Source organism: Alexandromys fortis, unplaced genomic scaffold, assembly GCF_014885135.2.
Source record: "Alexandromys fortis isolate MF-2015 unplaced genomic scaffold, M_Fortis_MF-2015_v1.1 scaffold_28, whole genome shotgun sequence".
Taxonomy (NCBI): domain Eukaryota; kingdom Metazoa; phylum Chordata; class Mammalia; order Rodentia; family Cricetidae; genus Alexandromys; species Alexandromys fortis.
Window position 1 is genome coordinate 11,710,699 of NW_026067901.1, and position 21,240 is coordinate 11,731,938.

At 46.3% G+C, this 21,240-nt stretch overlaps 1 protein-coding gene across 1 annotated transcript in view; it reads right to left on the reverse strand.

The window, feature by feature from the left end:
• Positions 1-21,240, reverse strand: part of Tbc1d22a (TBC1 domain family member 22A) — a 279,341-nt gene that overhangs the window by 112,873 nt on the left and 145,228 nt on the right. Inside the window, exon 10 of the mRNA XM_050129184.1 lies at positions 14,782-14,857. Within this exon, the coding sequence (XP_049985141.1) occupies positions 14,782-14,857 (76 nt within the window). The remainder of the gene's footprint in view (positions 1-14,781; positions 14,858-21,240) is intronic.

Sequence of the window (21,240 nt, forward strand, 5' to 3'; positions counted from 1 at the left end):
TTGTTGGTTACAGAGTCCTAATGACTCATTATTACATGCCATCCCTTCATATGGCATGGACAGAGGTTTAGTTATACAGTTCAAACAAACTTACAGAGTTGACTGATGTCTTTTGCCTGCTCAAACATAAAACAAAACAAAAAAATCATCCTTGGCTGGCCTGTGTACAACACACAGTCCATACTTGTTAATGCAGATATGTATGTTACCTCTGAAAGTTTGTGTGTTTTCAGAGCAAGGGGACCAGACACCAGTGAAAATGGGTGGCTCAGGTAATCCAGCCTTTCAGAGTGCCCCTGTAACAGTTTCCTCATAGTTCTGCATTCAGAACAACTTTAAGGCTGCTAGCTGAAATGGTTCAACTCCACTGACTATTCTAGCCAGTACTTCAGATAAGCCTTGCAGTTTCCCATTACACATAGACTGGCCAACAAATACTATACCTAGTTTCCTTAAAATTTGACCATTATCTCAATTTTCTCGGGGTCCCCTGGAGATGCTGTCACCCCCAGACAACAATTTTGTACACTAGAGAATACAACATCCACATTCCCAATAGGTGGGGTGTGCTTTTTTGGTCATTTGGTGGGTTTTGGATGTTTGTCATAATTTAGTAGGAATTTGGGAATATAGGATAAAAAGACAGCCATTCATCTCAAATATTTTACATCAGTGTGAATTTTGGTATGTGATGAAATTTAAGGTTATTTTGTTATATCATATATGTTGATACTCTTGTTTAAGATATTGTACCCATACAGCTTATTTAAAAATTTAATATAAAGTCCTAGTCCTTGAAAGTTATTATTTAAAGTGTTTAGGATAATTAATAAATACAAATTAGCAGTTAGTCATCTATAACAAACTTATAGTCATGTTAAATTTTTTTTCAAGGTTAAAATTTATTTTACATAGAAAGGTAACCTTCAAACACTTCAGAGACCTACATAATATGACATTTCTGATGTTTAATAATGTAAGGCTTTTTAGGACATTGAGACATATCTGCTCATGGCAGCACCAAACAACTTCATGAAACAATGACAGGCATCTAAGAACCTCCATATGGAGTTTGCTATCGTTGTGGAAAAGTTAGCCATTTGAGCAAGAAACTGCCCTTGTCTCAACTACTGACAGTATGCTGTACAAACCGAACAAGAAGGACACAAAACTGAACAAGAAGGACACAAAACTGAACTAAAAGGACATAAAGGGAAAAGACCTCCAAATTTCCCAAGACAAGGTAGGACAGTCCTTCAAATTTTCTGCTTCACAGAAAAATCTGTCAGATATTCTAGGCCTCTATGTAGATATGTAGGCCAAAGATAGATGCCCTAGTGTTGCAGATGGATCTTGGATGACTGTCCAGGAAGTCAGATGTCTTTGTCATTTTCTATAGTTTTGAAAATTGCTTGCTCTGTACTTCCTGTATACTCAGGTAATATATCCTTCTTGGATGGAATTGAAAATTAAATAGTTATAGTTTTCTTTGTTATCAAATTCAGAAAAGAAACTTACATAAAATATATAAAGTTTAAGTTTGAGAAACATAAAAGCTTAAATTGTTTATCTAAGAAAATGTTTTGAGGGAACTGGAGAGATAGCTCAGAGGTTAAGAGCACTGACTGCTCTTCCAGAGGTCTTGAGTTCAATTTCCAGAACCACATGGTGGCTCACAACCATCTATAATGAGATCTGGTGCCCTCTTCTGGCATGCCGGCATTGAAGCTGAACACTGTGTACATAATAAATAAATAAATCTAAAAGAAAAGAAAATGTTTTGAAGTCTAAAAAGATCATTTGGGGATTGGTAATACAAGTTAAGATAAAAAGTAAATTAGGTACAAAACTTTGGACTCACCAAGATAGGATAGATAATGAAGTATTTTCTCTGAATTTGCCAAATTCAAATGAACTGGATATTGTAAATATAGTTCTTACTTGAGAATTCTTTTTATTGTATATAACCTTACTATGTTAAAACTAAAACTTTTTTTTATTTAAACAAAAAAGGGGAAATGTGGCAGATTATCTGTTTAACTATATAAGGATGTGTTACATTTGTTAATGTTGCAAAATATTTGTTTAACTATGTAAAGATGTGCTGCATTTGTTTAATTATGTAAAGATGTGCTTCTGTTTCACCTTGCCTGCTTAAGGCACCTGCGTGATCTAATAAAAAGCTAGACAGCCAATAGTGAGGGAGGAGGTATAGGGAGGGCTTCTAAGCAGGGAAAGTAAGTAGGAGGAGTTTAGGTTCAGAAAAGAAAAGGGGGAGAAAGTAAAAGAGACGCCAAGGAGACACCAAGGGCCAGACAGACAGATATGGAGAAAGCAGGAAAGTAAGACATAAAATGAAGTAAAGGAAAAAAACTCTGAGGCAAAATGTAGATGAATATAAACAGATTAAGTTAAGTTAAAAGAGATAGTAGGACAAGCCCAAGTAAGACTGAGCATTCATAATTAATAAGTCTCCATGTCTTATTTGGGAGCTGGTTGGTGGTCCAAAGAAAATTTCAACTACACCTGTGCAAATCAAGTGAGGTACAGCCCACATTCCACCCGTACATTAGTATTCCCATGCGCTTACCCTGACTATACCCATGAAATAAAGACCCTCATACAGTCTGACAGCCCTGTTGTCAACAACCCCTAAGGTCTTAAGATGTAGCGACTGGGTTTAGCAGAGTGAGGCATGAACCAATGCAGTAATGGGGATACATGACTACAGAGAAAAAGCAGGTGAGTACAGAGGACACAGGTGAGCTGGAAGTTGAGCCCACCCGGGACTAGAGTATAGAGGACCCATCCTAAGTCTACCTCTGAATGGGAGACTAAAGTAAAAGGTGTGGTCTCCAGACTTATGTGTCACAGACCCTGGCTGATGTAGCTACTTAACTGGTGGGGGTGGGGGAGATAAGGGGAGGTTCCAGTCCTTTACCATGAAAAAGACAAAACACACGGACCCTCTCCAGCAGCATAAACAGGAAGGATGCTGCAGCTCATCTCAAAAGCAGGTCTGATGTCCTACATTCAGGCCAAAACTTTTTTTCCTAAGGTCAGGCGAATCACTGCACTCAGAAGTCTCTGCTTACGATGTAATTAACTGATCTAAGCTCAGCAATAAACCCGAAACATCAATCTCGGCATGGGGGCCAGAGACACCATCATCTGGTCCAGAGCTCACCAGGTTTCACTGTACTTCATTGCCCAAGGTGGCCATTTGCCACTTGCAGGTGGTAAATACTCCACACTTGGCACCCATCTTGGTTTCTGCCTCCCTGTCCCAGAACCTTTCAGTGGTGGGGAGAGAGAGGTGGGGTAGTGAAGAATCAGTCCCAAGGGACAGAGGCCTGTGTCTCTGTGGAGTGCTGGTCCTGCCTTTCCACCTTGCAGTAACTGAAGCAGTTTGGCTTTCCCACAGCCGTGGAATGGGCCATGTGGGGAGCAGAGATGTGTCTCTTTTACAGCTGCGCTGAGTGTGGCCTGGGGAAAGGGCTCTCAGAGCAACTGTTACCATTCTAATGTAGGACAGAACCTCCTCTGTGGTCACAAGACAGCTGCCCATCAGTATGAGGCCTGAAGGGGGGGGAAGGGGCAATCCTTCTATCCTGCCGAGGATTTGTGTATGGGCAGGCGACCAGAAGGCCACAAGTCCCAGGATCAATGGGGTGTCCCCATTTTACAAGTGGGACAACAAACTGACTCTTGGTGTTAACAAAGCCCTCACAGCTTGTTAGGGAAGAGCCCTAAAGATGAGGCCATGCTGGGAAGGAAAAAAGAAGGAGTGGCAGGACCTAAAAACCGCAAGGAAGTGGAGGGTGAGGGAGGACCCCAGAGCTAGACAGGCTGCTCTTCCAGGGTACCACTTTAAGAATGGGGATGGAAAAGATGGCCTGCTGGCCTGATGTCAAGATTCCAAGACAACCCTGTGGACTGAAAATGTGCTCTAGGATCAGAGACTTGAAGCAAAAGCTGGCAGAAGAGCAAGCTAAAAATAGCATTCCAACATGGGGCTGGTTCTAGGCTTTCTGAATGAAAAGGCCAGAAAGCCCAAGAACTGGCTGAGAGCAGAGCTGTTGCAAAGGAACCGAGCATCTGGTCATCCTAATAGCAGTGGGTGGCAAATACCATTGTCCCCCAGATCAAGACTCTGTAGGCAGAAAAGCATGCCAGTCTCCCCAGCATGTTATCCATTTAGGGGAAAAGCCAGGAGACCCCAGGGGCCTATAAGTAAATGAGTATACCGGGCACAACAATCAGGCAACAGGGATACAGTCCTCAGAGGAATATAAGCAAGCACTGAAGACTGGCTCTTGCCTAGTACCGGATACAGTAGCATGTTCCTGGGGAAGGAGCTGAGCTAGGCCTATGCTCCACACCACACACAGGGCTTCCTCTGCCCAAGGGAATAGCCCCAAGTTGTGACATGGTCCCAAGCGGACTGCATTTACACGTGTGCTTGTCAATCAGCTTGTCTGGGTACCTCAAATGAAACACCATCATCGCTTCCAGTGTGGAATCAGCTATTCTGAGGCCTAATGAGGCTGCACATTGGAGAGGCACTGCTGTGTGGCAAGAAGCAGTCATAGTAAGGACTGCCTGGCCTGAGCCACACCACTGATTTATTCTCTGCTCTCCAACTGCTTACCTTGTCAGAGTAATAAAAATATTTTCTCTTGGCTGGTAATAAAACTGAATCTAGTTTACTAGCTATAACTGAATCCTATCTTGAAAGAATAAGTCAATTTTAACCTTACAATGTAGTCACGACAGCTTTCAGAGAAATTTCATTAAAATCACATTTAACTGGAATTAAAAACCCAAGAAAGGGAAAATGTACACGGAGATAAAGCCGTTTAACACGCAGAGGTAGGACTATGACTCAGTAATGAGTTCTAGTGTGTTCTTCCTTAAGGGAACAGGGGCAATATTGGGAAAAAATTATTGGCCACAGGCCCCTCGCCAGCTTCCACCTGTGGCCTCCTCTGTAACTGGTTACCCAGGAGCTGCACCTGGGACCCTGTGCTGAGGCGAGTGTGTAAGGCATCCTGCTAGCACCCCAACAGTAGCTTCTCACTCTGTATAAAGAAGCTGGCTTTGCAGGCTTCTCCCACGGCCTGCACTAGGCCATCCTAGTCTTTGACCATTTCTGTTCCTGTCACCCCTCATCTTCACATGTGCTCACTTCTGGAAGTCACAGTACTGCCATCATGAATGCCACTATTCCCTCCCTGCCATAAAAACATACGGCAAGGGGCTGAAGAGATGGCTCAATGGCTGAGAGCATTGGCTGCTCTTCTAGAGAACCTGAGTTCAATTTCCAACACCCACATGGCAGCTCACAACTATCTGTAACTCCAGTTCCAGGGTATCTAACACCCTCGTATAGACATAAATGTAAGCAAAACACCAATGCATGTAAAAAAAATAGTAAATCTTTTTTAATGATGCAAAATAAATCCTTTTTGTAAGCTGCTTTGTCAGGTATTTAGTCACAGTGATGAGAAAACACATCTGACTGCTAGGAAGGTAGCAATAAGGTACGCAATGGCTTCAGACAAAGACAGGACAGGCACAGAGACCCTGCATGCGCCCTGAGCACTCCTGTAAAGGGAACAATGGGAACAAGCAGCCCTAGGTCTGGCCAGCCTCAAGCTGGGGAGAAAGGACAAAGGAGGACAGGGCAATCACTGTGCCATGATTCTAGAGGTGCAACTCAGTAGCAGGCCAATGTCATGAGGCTTAGGGGAACACAGAGCCTCTATAACAATGGATAACCAGGCAAGGCCCTCACCCTAGGCAGCAACCTAGTGTACCTGCAGACTTCAGTGACACACTGTTAGAGCACAGAGGCCAACATCCATGGCCACTGCAAGAACAAAAGAAAAACCAAAAAGTTCGTTCTCCTGCAGGCTCTGAATGATGGCAAATGCATCTACCAGCACAGTATAGGAACACTAGGCTAGCCTTGCAGAGAATCACTCGTAAAACAGAAGAGAGAGAATCTCACAAAGAAAGAGCAGTAGGTGTCCAGCCTCAGCAGCATCTCACAGTGAAAAGCCAAAGGGACCTAGTGCTTATGGAGCTCAGTCAGTCTTGGCCACAGAGAAGAATACTTTGGAGACCAGCAGACCAAGACACAGACTCTGCAGCCAGCACCAAGACATCTACAGGACAACGGCAACAGCAGTACTGGCCAATGCAGTGTCCACACCAATAAGAAGAGCCACATCTGAAAGTGTAACAATGACAGGGCCAGTGACCATGCCAGTAAGGGTATTCACATCTCTGCATATGCGGGCATACATGCGCGCGCGCGTGTGTGTGTGTGTGTGTGTGTGTGTGTGTGTGTGTGTGTGTGTGTGTGTGTGTGTAAGTAGGTAGGTAGGTAGGTAGGTAGGTAGGTAAAAGTGTACACAAAGCTAGGTTAAAAATATGTACACTGGTGTATATATTTGTATATAGGTTTAAACACATGTATATATAGGTATATCATGTATACAAAGCTGTAGATATGTGTATATATAGATGTGTGTATATATGTATAATATACATATGCATACTGGTGAATGTCATATAGGTATGTCTATGTATAAGGTGTATATAAGCATACAAACAGGTATGTATGTATATATATGCATATACAGATACATGTGTATACATACAGGCATATAATAAATGTATACAGGTATGTATGCATATGGAGATTCATATGTAAGGGTATATAGATGTGTGTGTTTATATGTGTAGATAGGTGTATATGTATGTATATACTGGAGTATATATATACACAAGTGCATGTGTACTTATGTATACAAGTGTGTGTAAATGTGTATATAGATATATATATGAATTAATATGAATGTATATACAGGAGTATGGGTGTATACAAAAGTGTTTAGTGCATTGCAGGTGTAATATATATGAATACAGACATATGTGTATAAATATATAGGCACATATAGTCACAGGTGTGAATGCATGGGGTATGCATAGGTATATGCAGGTGGTATATATGCATACATGTGAGTGTAAAAGCATGTATGCATGTGCACACAGGTGTGTATATACACACAGGCACATATATGTGTGCTTTATGTATAGGTAGATGGATTATATAATTGACGTGTACACATGTATATAAGGCTGTATGTGCATAATTTCAAATAATCTATTATACTTAAGGCCATATTCTCCCTACTTTCTGAAGTTTCTAGAAAGAAAAGTGAGCCTGAAGCTTAAATTAGGCTTAAATTATACTTTGCCCCTTTGAACCCACCCTGGAAGGATTACAGGTAAGATAAAAGAAGCCCAGGGAAGTCGAGTTTTGCTGAATACTGCCCAGGCATGTTACATTAAAAACCTGTCATTGTTCTCCTGAAAGTCAAGGGCAACAGCTGTATTTTGCTTGCTGAATCTGGTGCCCTGGACCTGTAGCAGGCATGTGGGGTGGAGAGATTAGATCAGAAGACAAAGTTAGTCCTGTTTTTAGTAAGGAACAGCACACTATGTATAAGAAACCCAAGAAGGTGCATTTCCTTAGCTCAGTCTCTCTAAGTGGAAGAGCAACAGCTTCCACGCCACTGCAGCAGCATCTCTGGCTGACCTTCCTCAACAGCCTTTGCTCTGCCAGATTCACCAGTTTCCTAGTCCCACCCCCAGCCCACCAGCCAGGCCCAGCAGTCTCTCTACCTTAGGCCCCCTCCAACCTCCCAGGGCAAAGCCCAGTACACCCAGGTCCAGGGAGAGCAAAAGAGCTCCTGTAGTAGCCTCTTCCCTACTCCCTGAAGTCACCTCACACAGTCCCTGTGCCTCCAGAAACAGGCTTCTTGGAGATGGTACGAATGCCTCCCTGAATAGCCAACACTCCATCTCCTCTGTGAACTCGCTCTTGTGATACTATCCGGGTCTTCTTGAATGGGCATGAGCAGTGTCTCTTCAGGCACTGCGGAGGCTGCACATGCTCGAGCCATTTCTAACACAGAGCAAGCTCTCTGTCTCACATGTCAGAAGACACAGCAGAGGTTACATCTGTGCCACCGTGAGACATGACGTGAGGACAAGGCCTGGAAGTGGGCACTGGCCCAGGACTCCCCAGAGGTGTTCTGGTCACAGCCTTTGGGAGGCAAGGGCTGGAAGCCTGCTCATGTCTGGCAATTCTATCTTGGCAGCAATCCAGGCCATGTGATCTCAGATATAATGGATGTTAATGACAATATGTGCAAGGGGTCATTACGATTTGCTGCAAAAATGTAAATTCTCACTTCCAAATACACATATGCATTCCATATGCAATGTGGGCAAAACTCACAGGCTGCCTTCCTTGGGCTGATTCCCCCGGGAGGCAGGAGTCTAACAGACACCTATCACTGAAATGGGAAATTACTTAATGGTTAGAGCAGAGGGCTATTACATATAAAAGGGCTTCAATAACTCAGACAAGGTGGACAGTGAACAACCATGGTATCTTTTGTAGCCAGCAAACTCCTAAATAAATTTAAACAAGAAGAAAGGCAGGACAGAGTAGAGCATTCTAATCCTGCTTTCTCCGGAGCTCTGTGATGTGCACCTAACTGGAATATGGACGGAAGCCACTGTAAGGCACACGCAGTTTTTAGTCATTTAAGCCCCTTGGCTACAAGCTTTGTAGGGTTTAATTATTCTTCCTGAAGCCCTTAACCTTTCCTGACTTCAATGTTCTAGATGTTTGTGAAATGGATTCAAGTTTGGATGGGACTGAAGCTTATAAAACTCCCTAATGTCCTTTCTGAGCTGGTGACTGTAGTGTCCGTTACCTGGCTCAGGACTGCCCTCTCAGTTTGGGCTCACCCCTGCCACTAGTGCAGCCAAATGCCCTGGGCTTCCCAATTAAAATGGAAATGGGCTTTGTGTTACTGGCTCTCTGAACACACCAGGAGCTCATACATGCTTCTCAGGCCCCTTCCTCCTGTCTCAGGCACTCGCCAAGTACACATGTGACAGTCACTACCATCAGCCTGAATCACAGAGTGAAGAGCCACAAGACGGAGTCCCCAACCCACAACAGGAAGGCTGCATGAGGATAACTGCTCTGAGCTGCTGAGCTGCAGGCTCTGTGACTCCCAAGGCCTAGGCCATACTCTAGCTTCTAATTCTAAGGGTGATGTGGACTTTGACACTCAACCACTTGGAATTTGGCCACCACACTACTCAGTGCAACTCAGGTATATGGCCATGTACTTGTGAGCTCCACAGAGGAGTCCCAGCTCACCTTCTCAGAGAAGCAGGCAGTGCGGAGTCGGGCAAGAATCAACAGAGGCCACTAGAAGAGGAGGAGTCACTGCTGACAGAAAGTCGAGAGGAAGGAGGAGGTGGCAGCAGGCACATGTGGGGGTGAGAGAGGAGTCACAGAGTGAGGGGCGCCACTAAAGTTGCAGGCTTTGTACCACAAAATGGCACCACACCAGAGTGTTCACATCCCTCTGGGACATCTAGGCTGGCCTGAGGGCTTGAGTCCTGGTCACACACAGTCCTGAACATGGATCCTCTCAAGTTCTGCAGGCAACAGAAGAGTCCAAGGGGACTGCACAGCAGCATTCCCGGGTCACCAGTGTTCCCAGCAGCATTTTTGGAAGATAGTAAAGATTTTTAAACCACACTAGCACAGTAAGTAGCTGTCTGTGGTGGCTCTGCAGGGAAAGAGCATGGGTCTGTATTTCTCGGAATAAATGCTTTCACACACAACCCTTCCCAAACATGCAGTCTGCCATGTCCACCACAGGTGGGGTGGAGAACTGGAAGTACAGTCCAGCTGCAGGTTCCACCTGCTTCTCCCAACAGAGAAACAAGCAGGGTGTCTTAGAGCAGACCAAGAAGTGATACAAAAAGGAAAAAGAAATTGGGTACTATTTTGAGCCCATCGGGGGACCTGCCCACCTCCTGAAGGCCATACCTGTTCAGAAAGTGCCCGCAGCCCAGCTGGCACTATGTGGCAGTCTTCCCTAATACCCACCTCCCAGCAATCCAGATGACCCAAGTGAAGCCCATTTCTCCCAAGGGAGGTGGCCTGTCAAGGAAGCCAGGCCCAGAAGAAACTCCTTTCCGAGAAGCTGCTCCTTCAACACTAGGGCAAGAAAGTGTGCAATTAGGAGGGAATGGGGGCTGCATGCTTGTATGCCCAGGGGCTGTGGTTCCCACAAGGGCAAGGGGCAAGGAAGGATTGGAAGCCAGCTTCTGCTATGGATATAGCTGCTCTCAGATGGGAACTCTAAAATCATTTCCAATGCCCTGGAGGGCCCGTGATCTGACTGACTCTCTAGACAGAGAAAGAGATTTTGCCTTTCTTGAAGTAGTGCTATCTGGTTTGTCTGCAGACTTCTGATTGACAGCCTGCCACTCCCTACAGGTTGGACATGTTGCTAAGCTGTCTCCGGCATTGGGTCTAAAACTCCCAGGGACCCTTCTACTGCTTGTATTACCCAGGCAGCTACCATATGCGTTTATTCACCTTCCATCATATTTACAGTGTCCTGGGCCAGTGTGAAACAATCCAGGTTCACACAGACTGGCATTTCCACCTTAAAGGGTACATTTGCTGGCCGCAGACCCAGAGGAACCCTTTCAGCAGACCAACAACATGGTCTGATGTATTATTAAGACCATTCCCGATGAACAGCTATCCCTGATGAGGATCTTCCTTCTGTAATGGCTTTAACAGTTTCTGGTGACTCATTCCAGCACTCAGAAGCCTGAGGCAGGAGGATCACGAGATTGAGGATGTCTTAATATACATTGTGAGAGTTTTCTAACACACAAAGTTTCTCTCTGAGGTTGGTTTAATTAAATCCATTGTGATGTGTTACGCAGTTTTCTCTGTTAATTCCATCCAGCATCCACTGGCCTCTTGACTCTGAAAGTGGGTGCCTTTTTTTCTTCAGATTACTAACCTCTGTCCTCCCTTCCTATGGAGATTTTAGTTCATGTTCTACGTCTCTACCTTACTGTACTTCATGTTCAGGATTCTCTCTGCTTCACTGGGGCTTTCTCTAATCCACTGTCTTTGCACTGGCTGCTCTGCAGCCTCCATCTCATGTGTTAGGCCCGGCCACCAAGCTCTTCATTTAGTTGGTTTTTAAGTGTCCTATTATTATCAGGGGTTGGGGGAGAAGGAGAGGGAGGTATAGAAGGAGAGGGGGAGGAAGGGAGGGAGTGAAAGATGGAGAGAAAGAGACGGAGTGTAGCATGTGGAGGTCAAAGAGCACCTCCGTGGACTTTGTTCTCTCCTTTCACTTTTATGTGAGTTCCAGGGATCAGACTTAGGTTACCGGGCTTGCATGGCTGGGCATTTTTCAAACGTCTTCTGAAAAACTGTATAGTTTTCTGTTCTCTAAAGATATATTCATGATTCTCTCATTCATAATAAGAATAGCAGTTCTACTGCGTGTGCCCACAGATCAGCAAAAGCACCCCACTTAATGGACCTGGCTCTTTTAGCTACTTATCCCACTGCAGGAGTTTTGTGTATGGATCACCTCTGACTGTGTACAGGCCATCATTTGAAAACAGAATGCAGTGAGAACTTAGGTTCTGGGGGGCAAGTGGGGCTTCCTCCAGAAAAGATTTTGTTCTCTGTGTCACAAGGCTTGTGAAGAACTCCAGCACAGAAAATCTCCAAAAACAGGTCCCAACAATACCAGTCCTCCATGGCTTGAAGCTAGGCTTGGGTGATGTAAGGGCTATGACCCCCTACACACGCCCCTGTGATCGTTCCCACCCCACACACGAACATACACATCCTGGTGTGTCACTCCCCACACACACAAACATACACACCCTGGTGTCTGTCTGTCTGTCTGTCTCTCTCTCTCTCTCTCACCCCCCACACACACACGTGAACATACACACCCTGGTATGTCACCCCCCCACACACACACACACATGAACATACACACCCTGGTGTGTCTCTCTTACACACACACGAACATATGCACCCTGGTGTGTCATTCCCCACACACACACGAACATATACACTCTGGTGTGTCACCCCACCCACACATGAACATACACACCCTGGTGTGTCACCATTCTAGCAATCAGGAAGCAGACAGCATGTACAAAGTAGGTCAGAGTCCAACTAGCATCCCATAAGGCTGGCAGATGGTCCCTGGGACCACTTGTCCTGGAAGTGGGCATGCCTACTGGACAGCAGTGGCTATGGCACTGATCTCACTGGGGCCCACCAGGAAGGTTCAGTAACCCTTGTATCTCTGACAGCATCCCTTCTCTCCAAAGACTCTGAGTTTCTTTTCTTTCTTAATTTTTTTTCTGTTCCTTTTCATTTCTTTCTTTCTTTACTGGTTTTGGAAACATTACATCTTACTATGGTAAAAGCTCCTCCCATTCCACCTTCTCTTAAGTCCCAACTCCAAAGGCTCAAGTTGCCATTCCACAGGGCTTCCATGGATGTCGCGGAGCCCATCTGCCCACTCCAGAGACAGCCTTTGCTCCCCCGCTCCAGTGCCATCTCAAAGGCTGCTGCCTGCTTCCTGCTCTGCCTCCATCATGTGATCCTTCTTCACCTGTGCACCTTCATGGTCCCATGCACCTTCGCAAGGGGTTCAGCCATGCTGGAAAAGCACGACTCAAAATGGGAAATTTCTTAAAAGTGTCTCTGGAAAATTCTTGAACTACTCCTTACCACAAGAAAATAATGACAGCACCCATCTTCAACAGCCACCACCCTTCAGTGCCTGCCTTCCTCCCTTCTCTGATTCTCTATCTCTTCTCCCCCATTCCCACAGCCTCACACTTCCACCACTCCCGGGTTCTCTACTTCTGTCTGCAGAGATATACCACCCATCTGGAACAGAGCATAAAACCCCCATTCTTCAGCAGGCCTACAAGAACTTCCCCCTCACCAAGGCATCAATGCTTTCTGAAATAAACACTGCCCTTCCCTAGAAATGCAGAACTCAAACAAGAGATTAGAATTTTTTTCTACATAGTATATCCTGCCATTAACGAAGGTTTACAGTTAGGCTACTAGAGCTGCAGCCTTGGAGTTTCTCCAAACACTGGTGGAGGCAGGGGAGGAAAAGGCTCCCAGCCAGGGCTGCAGGACCCGAGGACTAACATTTCCTGCTCATACAGTCCAGTGTCCTTATGATGAGGTAGTTACATACATTTTCAGAGCTTTTGTCATGAGAACAGAAACAAACAGGTTGCACAGCCTGCCCTGGGATAGCAGACACCATCCTGTGCTGTAAAAAGCTGATCCTTGCTAGAAATAAAGACGCGCTTCACCCAGAGCGCAGGCGGGCAGCTCTGCGGTAGTCGCTGCGGCTCTTCTGAACAATCACAGTGTAAATCTGCAGTGTGCCTCCTTCTGAACCACAGCACCAGAAAAAAAAAAAATCAATTCAAGCATTTCCCCAACTACAGCGCTGGAGCAAACCAACCCTGGCCACAACTTAAGGCTCATGGAAAATATAAAATAAGCCTTCTAAGGGGCACAGGAGGAAAAGAAGAACCTGCTAGAAATGTGTAACTCACAGCTCCTGCAAATAGTATTTCAAAGAACTAAATGAGGCCAGGGACACTTGTGAAATCGCTGGTAGGAAAAAACTTCAACCAGAGCTGAGAAAAGCGCAACGTGAGTGTAGAATAAATGCACAGGGTGCACTGACGGAAGAAAGAGCAGCACTTTGGAGAGAGGTTGAAAAGCAGCTAAACACACTGAATCCAATAAAGCATCCCTAGAAGTGCAAGGGACTTCATAATATGGAAATGAGGTAATAACCATCAGACAGAACCGACTCCCAGGCTCAATCAAAGAACACAGTGCAGTTTAGAAATTTTTGGCTCTGGTTTATAATGCCACTCAGTCATTTCCCAAACCAAGTGTCTTCCTATGAAGAGGGCTGTCACAATGTTCTCCTTCCTCAGTAGCAGCAAGGGGAAGGCTGGGGTGGAGCCTGCACATACAGAAGGCACACAGCCAGGACTACATCTCAACATTGCTCTGCACCTTTGGCGAAGGGACTTGCCTGACTCACTGGGGACTCTAGGAAGCAGGGAGCATCTTCTACAGCTCAGTGCTGACTGGCTGGTGTCACATATATACACAGGCCTGGTTCTGCTTGGCATCACTTTGTTAATGCTCTGCTCATTAATTTAACAAACTATCAGGAGGCTCTGCTTGGAATGGGCAAGCATTATCTCTCAACTTTCATTTAATTAAACTCTGCTATTGCAATATGACATTCAGCACATCGCAAGGGGAATTATTTTAAGGACGAAGGTAAAAAGTATTTCAAAGGCCTCACTTAAACATGAAAGCATAATCTAAAATTGCCCGAGCACACACTATAATTTTTCTATAATATTGAAGATGTTCTTTCTGGACTTGGTAATTAATTGGATTCCATGGAGAAATTATTCTATCCTCCTTGATAGCAAATGATATACACAGGCAGGAGAGGCAGGGCAAAGGACAGCCATCAGCAACCACCCTGTTGCCCAGACGAGAAGCTGCAGCTGACCCAGGAGGGAGGCTGGCTGCCAGGAGCATGGGCGTCTCCTTCTCCACAGAGTCCTGACTGGAGCCCAGAATGGAGGAGCAGAACAGCATCTTCTCCTGTTAAGGATGCACTTGGGTGAGAGCTAGCAGGCCCAGGTACCACGAGCCAAATGAGAACAAGGACAGTGGTGTCTGGTAGAGCTGAGGAGCAGGGCCACCTCCCTAGCCTTCCTTCTAGCACTCCCCTGCCTCAGGGAAGGGCTTCTCTGGAGCTGACTCACCGTCAATCCGGCTCACAAGTTCTTCAAGCATCTTCACTTTCATTTGAATCCCAGGCTGGGCAAAGGTGTAGTTGTCCTAAGGAAAAGAATAATAATGCATATGATGTGTACATAAAATAAAACACATGGCTAAGGAGGCTTTGAGACCTTAGATTCAGATACCTAGGACCCATATAAAAGCCAAGTAGCTATTGAGGCCACCTGTGACCCCAGCACTTGGAAGAGACAACAGGGCACCCCTAGATCACACTAGCTGGCAGACTAGCAAGAACTGGAGAACTCTGGATTCAACCAAGAGGCTGTACCTCAAAAAATGAAGTGAGATTGAAGAAGACCGCTGATATCAATTCCAGGCCTAAACATACACCAATGCACACATGCTCACACATGAGTGAACACACACAAAGACATACTACACATGAGTGCCACTCCCCTCCAATAACCCAGATACTCCAAAAAGAAAAAGCACCGAAAGCAAGTTTATAATGCAAAACAATTTTATAAAACAAACCAAGGACACACTGCTAGGCTGCCTCTTGAGAAACAGATACAGGGCGACACTCTGTGTAAGACCAACAGAGCACAGCACCATCAGGTCTCACCCCCATCTGATGTCAGAGGATGCACACAGTTCTCAGGAACGCTTCATGGAACATTTCTATCTGCTAATGTTGAATATTTACATTTAAATTGAACAAACCAGCACCCACGTGTCTGGCTCATTGAGCAGAACCATCTCCTGGAATGACCACCTCGCTGGGCACCTGGACAGCAAGCACCAGGCCCACCAGGGAGCCAATGAGAAACGGGAAATGTGCTGACAGTGCAGCAGTCCAAGTGCTAACAATACAGTCACTGCATGAGAAGTGAGAGGTGACAATTCTCAGCCATGTGGGTGAGCTCGGGTGGGCTCCTGTAGACTGGTGGTGGGCAGCACAGCCTGGGGGAGGCTCAGCCATGTGGGTGAGCTCGGGTGGGCTCATGTAGACTGGTGGTGGGCAGCACAGCCTGGGGGAGGGAGCTTTAAGTGAGAGAGACCTGGAACAGAACCTTAGCTCACATTTAGGAGATGTGTGATATCCACAAGTAGTTGGCCTTTCTGGGTTTGTATCTCAACATCTATGTGATGGGAATGAACACCCTGCCATCTTGGCCTGCTTGGAAGTCTCAGAACAGAACCCAGCGGAGCAGGGAAGAGCTTTCAAGTACAAGATGGGCATGACAAATGGCAGCACTTAAACCTGACAGCACTCCAAAGTAGTTGAAGAAACTGGGGGATGACATATCCCCTACTTCCCACCACACCTGAGGGATACTTCACACGGTGAGAGCCCGCCCCAGGAGACTAATCACTGCTTTAAGGGAGGACAGAGGCGCTGTGGGCTCATCACTTGCCCAGCCTGCGCCCATCAGCTCTGGCTGGAGACAGCAGCCTGGACAATACTGGATTTAGTCAGTTATTTGGCTTCCACGCTAGAAAACCACGTCAAGCCCCTGTTCAACAAGAATGCTAGCCCTCTTTGCTTCCACCTGCCACTGTTTTGTTTTATTTCTCAGTCTGTCCAAAGCTCAGGAAGGGAAGACGACTTTTCAGAAGGACACCAGTCTGTAAGGGAAAGAAGAGGAAGAGGGAGGAACGACCCTACTTTGAAAAGACCTCTGAGGCTAATGAGAAGGCCTTGGCACTCTGGCCTGAGGCAGAAGACAAGAACAGCAACACTCTGACTGGTCTAACACAGGATGGTCAGAACTTCGGAGAGAACGCCCATCTTAATGGAGGTGCAGGGCGGTCCAGCTGGGGATGACCCTATTTCTATGTCTAGACTGGTTCCATGGCTTGAACTCTGCCTTGAGTCCAGGCTCCATGAGCTCTGGTAGCAGCTGTAAAGTCCACACGGAGGGCTCCAAGATGGTAATCACTGGTGCTGAGAGTGGCAGAGCTGGGCTGCATGAGATGGCACAGAGAAGGAAAGGCCTACTGGGTGTCCTGCTGACTGCCATCCTATACTAACAAAGCTACACATTCCCTGGGCTCACCCAACAGCACCTCCCAACACACACGCACAAACACACACGCGCACACGCACGACAGGGGAAATGCTTCACTTACAAAGTTCCAGCTGTGCCAAACTGGAAACAAAACATATAGACAAGAAGCGACATGAAAGGCAAGACCACAGTGGGTGCTGGCCCTGGAGTATAGCACAAGGCCTGGCTAGGTATGCCACTGTGAGGATGTGAGGGCTGGGCTGAACGAGACAAGGTTCTAAGTAAAGCTAGAAGTGGAGATCAGAGCACAGAGGGGCCCCAAGGTCCCTAGGGACAATGGCATATTCAGGAAAGGGGAAGTGAGGGCAAGGCAGGCAGTGGAAGAAGGCCATTCTGAAGTAGCTACAAGCAGATGGTGAGAAAAAGGCACAGCTGCCCAATGACATCAGGCAGGGGAAAGGGCAGCAGCCCACTGTCATGGCTACAAAATTCATACTTTGGAAAGATCCCTGATTGTGCAGTGTAGAAATAACAGAGAGGGTGAGGACTATCAGTTACAAGACAGAGGCCATAATACAGACAAAATGATAACAGAGCTTCCTACTGAGGACGCAGTTGACCCAACTGTCTCAGCTGCTTCCCACTGACCTATACTGACTGGGTTTTTGAACTTGAATACAGGATTTTACATTTATTCCTATTAGTGTGTGCATTTGATTGGTTCTGGGCTGGTATTCCAGGCAGCTGAACTCATTCTGAATCGTGATTATGTCATCCATCACATTAGCTGTCCCTCCAAGCTTAGAAATACTGGTTAAAGCAATATCCTCAATGTCTCCATTACAGTCTCAGAGAAGAGATGGGAAGGACAGGGACAAGGACAGGGATAGAGCAAGCCTCTCAGAGTGCAGTCAGCATAGAACAGCTCCTGAAAACACATGGCACCTTGCCTGACTCCTTGTTTTCCCACCTGCCAGCTCAACTCCCTCCTGCTTCTCACCTATGATAGGGAGGCAGAATGACCCCTCATACGGACAGACGCAGAGTGAGGGGTGAGCAACTGCATCAAATGGAACCTACCATAACATCTACCCCAAGTACATTCTCCACCTTCCTGCACCCAGCTTGTAGATCACAGGACAGGGTCTATCACTGAGGGGTCCTGCCAGGCACGGGACAAGGAACAGCATGGAACTGCAGCACAGGGTCCAGTAAGACAGTGCAGAGTGGTCAAAACAGAACTGCCACTGGATAAAGGACAGCTGTGGATCAGAGACAAAACAACAGGATGTGCACAGCCAGTCTGGGAAGGCCACCCTTCCAACCATGTGACATTGTGACAAAGGAAAACCATGGAGACCCGGTTCCAGTGGAAGGCAAGGAGAATGAACAGGTGGAACACGGACTGACTACTGAGGACTAATGGACAGCACATGCTGTTAGGCATCTGCCAAACCCGGGGTTTACAGCATTGGGGGTGAGCCTAAAGAAACCACGAGCTTGAGTTGATCATGACTCATTGATATTGGCCTGTCAGTCACAGTGTGCTACACTAATGCAAACAGTCTTACAGGGGAAGGACAGCTGGGAGACTACATGGGAACTCCCCAGCGTCACCTTTTATCTGACGTTGCTCTAAAACAGCCATTAAAAAGAAAATAAAAAAATAATTATTTATTACTAGATATCAGGCATGGTGACATATACCTTTAATCCTAGCACTTGGGAGACAGAGGCAGGTGAATCTCTGAGTTCAAGATCAGCCTGGTCTACATAGTAAGTTCCAGGACAACCAAAGCTACATAGTAAGGCCCTGTCTCAAAAAAAAAAAGAAAAAGAAAGAGAGAGAGAGAGAGAGAGAGAGAGAGAGAGAGAGAGAGAGAGAGAGAGAGAGAGAGAGAGAGAGAGAGAGAGAGAGAGAGAGACTGAGCTCCAGGCACTCCTAGGTAAGGGCTCACTGAGTGTGTCAGTGAGAAGGCACATGCTGTGTGTTCTCAGAAGAGGCACAGCAACCAGCACAGAGACTCCCTGACTTCTCCACAGCAGGTGGACTGACCATTTTCAGGCAAGGGGCAGCTAGGTGACTTAAAGGAGCGCCTTTTTTGTTCAGGCAGGAATGTGGATTTTTATGTTTCTCAATGCCATTTTAAAAGAATTTAATTTCACCTTTAAATTGCTTACTGCTCATTCTTAATGAATCTTTGCAGCCCAGTTACAGAAGGACTTTGTCAGTTTAATATACCTCTATTTTACTGAGCAAAACTCTAACATCACATCTTGACTCTTCAGCACACAGAGCCGGCCTCAGTGGGTACGAGAGTGAGGTCTGCATTCCCCATCTGTAAGTTGGCAGGTACTCTCCATCTGCTCACTCCCAAGTCAATGGGGTCTCCTGCAGACGGCTCTCCCCAGTGTCCACAAAGGCCAGCTCAGAGCCCCCTGACAGAGCACAGTGATCCTCCCTAGTTCTCCTTCCTTTGAACTGAGTAAGCTGGAGTCAGCTCCCTGGGGGACTATGACCTGGGAATTCCCAGTGGTCTGAGCTCATTCCTGGGGGTCACCACAGCTCTACTTGAAGGTCACCACCTGCACCAGGTCAACAATGCCCTCTTCAGGCACCAACCTTCTCTGGTGGCCTTCTCACCAACAAGTTCCAGGATAATGGAGCCACTTTCCCTCTCATTCCAATTCTACCAGGCCACCAACCAGTTCTCAGATTGAATAATTCCTCCCCAAGGAAAGGAAATGTAAATGACTAATTATAAAAGGCAACGGTTCTCTTCTCCTCAGAGAAGCTGTCCTGCTAAGTAATGAGTCCAAGAGTAATAGTATGACTTCAGGGTAGGCGAGTGTGGAGCTGTAATTCAGGAAGTAATGGCCGGCCGACAAACCCTGGCATGAGAGCTGTTAGGGAAATGAGCAGACTGGCAAAAGCACAAGAATAATCCCCCAAGAGCCACAGGAGGATGCCCGCAGCCCGGAACTTCAACCTGCACCCAGACCTCGGATACCACAACCACAAAGGGCTGAGACTCCGTGGAGGCCAATCCCCAGCCTGCACCCCCATCCCAGAAAACTAACATTCAAAACAGCTTCATCAGACCTGTCTCCACACAGTCCACTGTGAAGAACCAACCCAGCAGAAACCCTTCATACATATTTCCTCAGACTACACCAGAAGTCATCGCCAAAAGGAAGCCATAGACACTCAACAGCATTAACAGATAGCACGTGTGTCAGAAACAGCTGAGGCAGGAAGGTCACAAGTTCCAGGCTAGCCTGGGCTATAGAGAAATATCCTATTTCAAAACAAAAATAGGAAACTATAGAGCAACTGAAGAAACTAGGCCCAGATTTTTTTTTTTAACTCTACACCTCTTGCTGGTACTTAGGGGCAAAAATAAGTGCCCCTGCATAGGCCTCAAACACAGGTCTGCTGTGTTAGCTGGCAGGAGACCCAGAAGCCTCAGCTTCCATTTCGGATGACCACAGGGAGCCAGAGCTAGCAATGCTTCACCACCAGGCTCTTTTCTTACAGCCTCATTCATTTCTTAAGGCAACGCCATGCATCACAATCACAGACAGGGTCTCCTGGGTGCAAGCATCTGCTGACTGCAAGCCCAGACTCTTTCTACAATGCTCCTTCCTGGGGTAGTGTTAGGATTCTATCTGCAACTAGGATCTAATGCCTCACCACAAAGGTGTAGCCCAAGCTAGCTTCAAACTCAAGACCTTCCTGCCTCTGGCAATTCAGCATTTCCTACCAGCATGAGTACCACAACCAGTACAACCAGGTAAGTCCACACAGAAGACCTGAGCATAGTCAGAACATTCCCCTAAGCCTGCAGATCACTCCCCAGACTTATCTCTATCGTCCCTTGGCAGTGTCTGGGGCAGCCATTCTCACAAAACCAGGACTCAAGCTGTCCACTGGCCCAGCCTAACACTGTGCAGCACAAATGCCCCTCATGGTAGGAATTTTAGTTTTTCACTAGCATTTATTAATTATACACAATAGGTTTTGTTATAATGCAAACACTGCATTACCCGCCCCCAACACATACAACAAGATGTCCTCCCTCTTCCCAGCTAAACTCCTTGTTCTTTCACCATTTTTGTATATTTGTTTGTGTTTTGGTTTGGATTTTGTTCTTTTAGTCAGTCTCACTATGTCACCCTCACTGGCCTGGAACTCACTACGTAGACCAACCAGGCTTGCCTTGAACTCTGCTTCTTAAATACAGGTCATTGTGTCCAACTTTCATGTTGTTGTTGTTAATGTTATTGTTTTAATATGGGCAGGGGGCACCGAGGCCAAAAAAGGCCATGGGATCCCCTGGCATTAGAGTTAAAGGTGACTGTGAACCACCTGAGAAAAGCTCTCAAGCAGGGTGCAATATCTCCAGCACACACACCCACAGTAATTTCTTATCCTTTCATGCTGACTCCTGGGGGGGGGGGGGGGGGGGG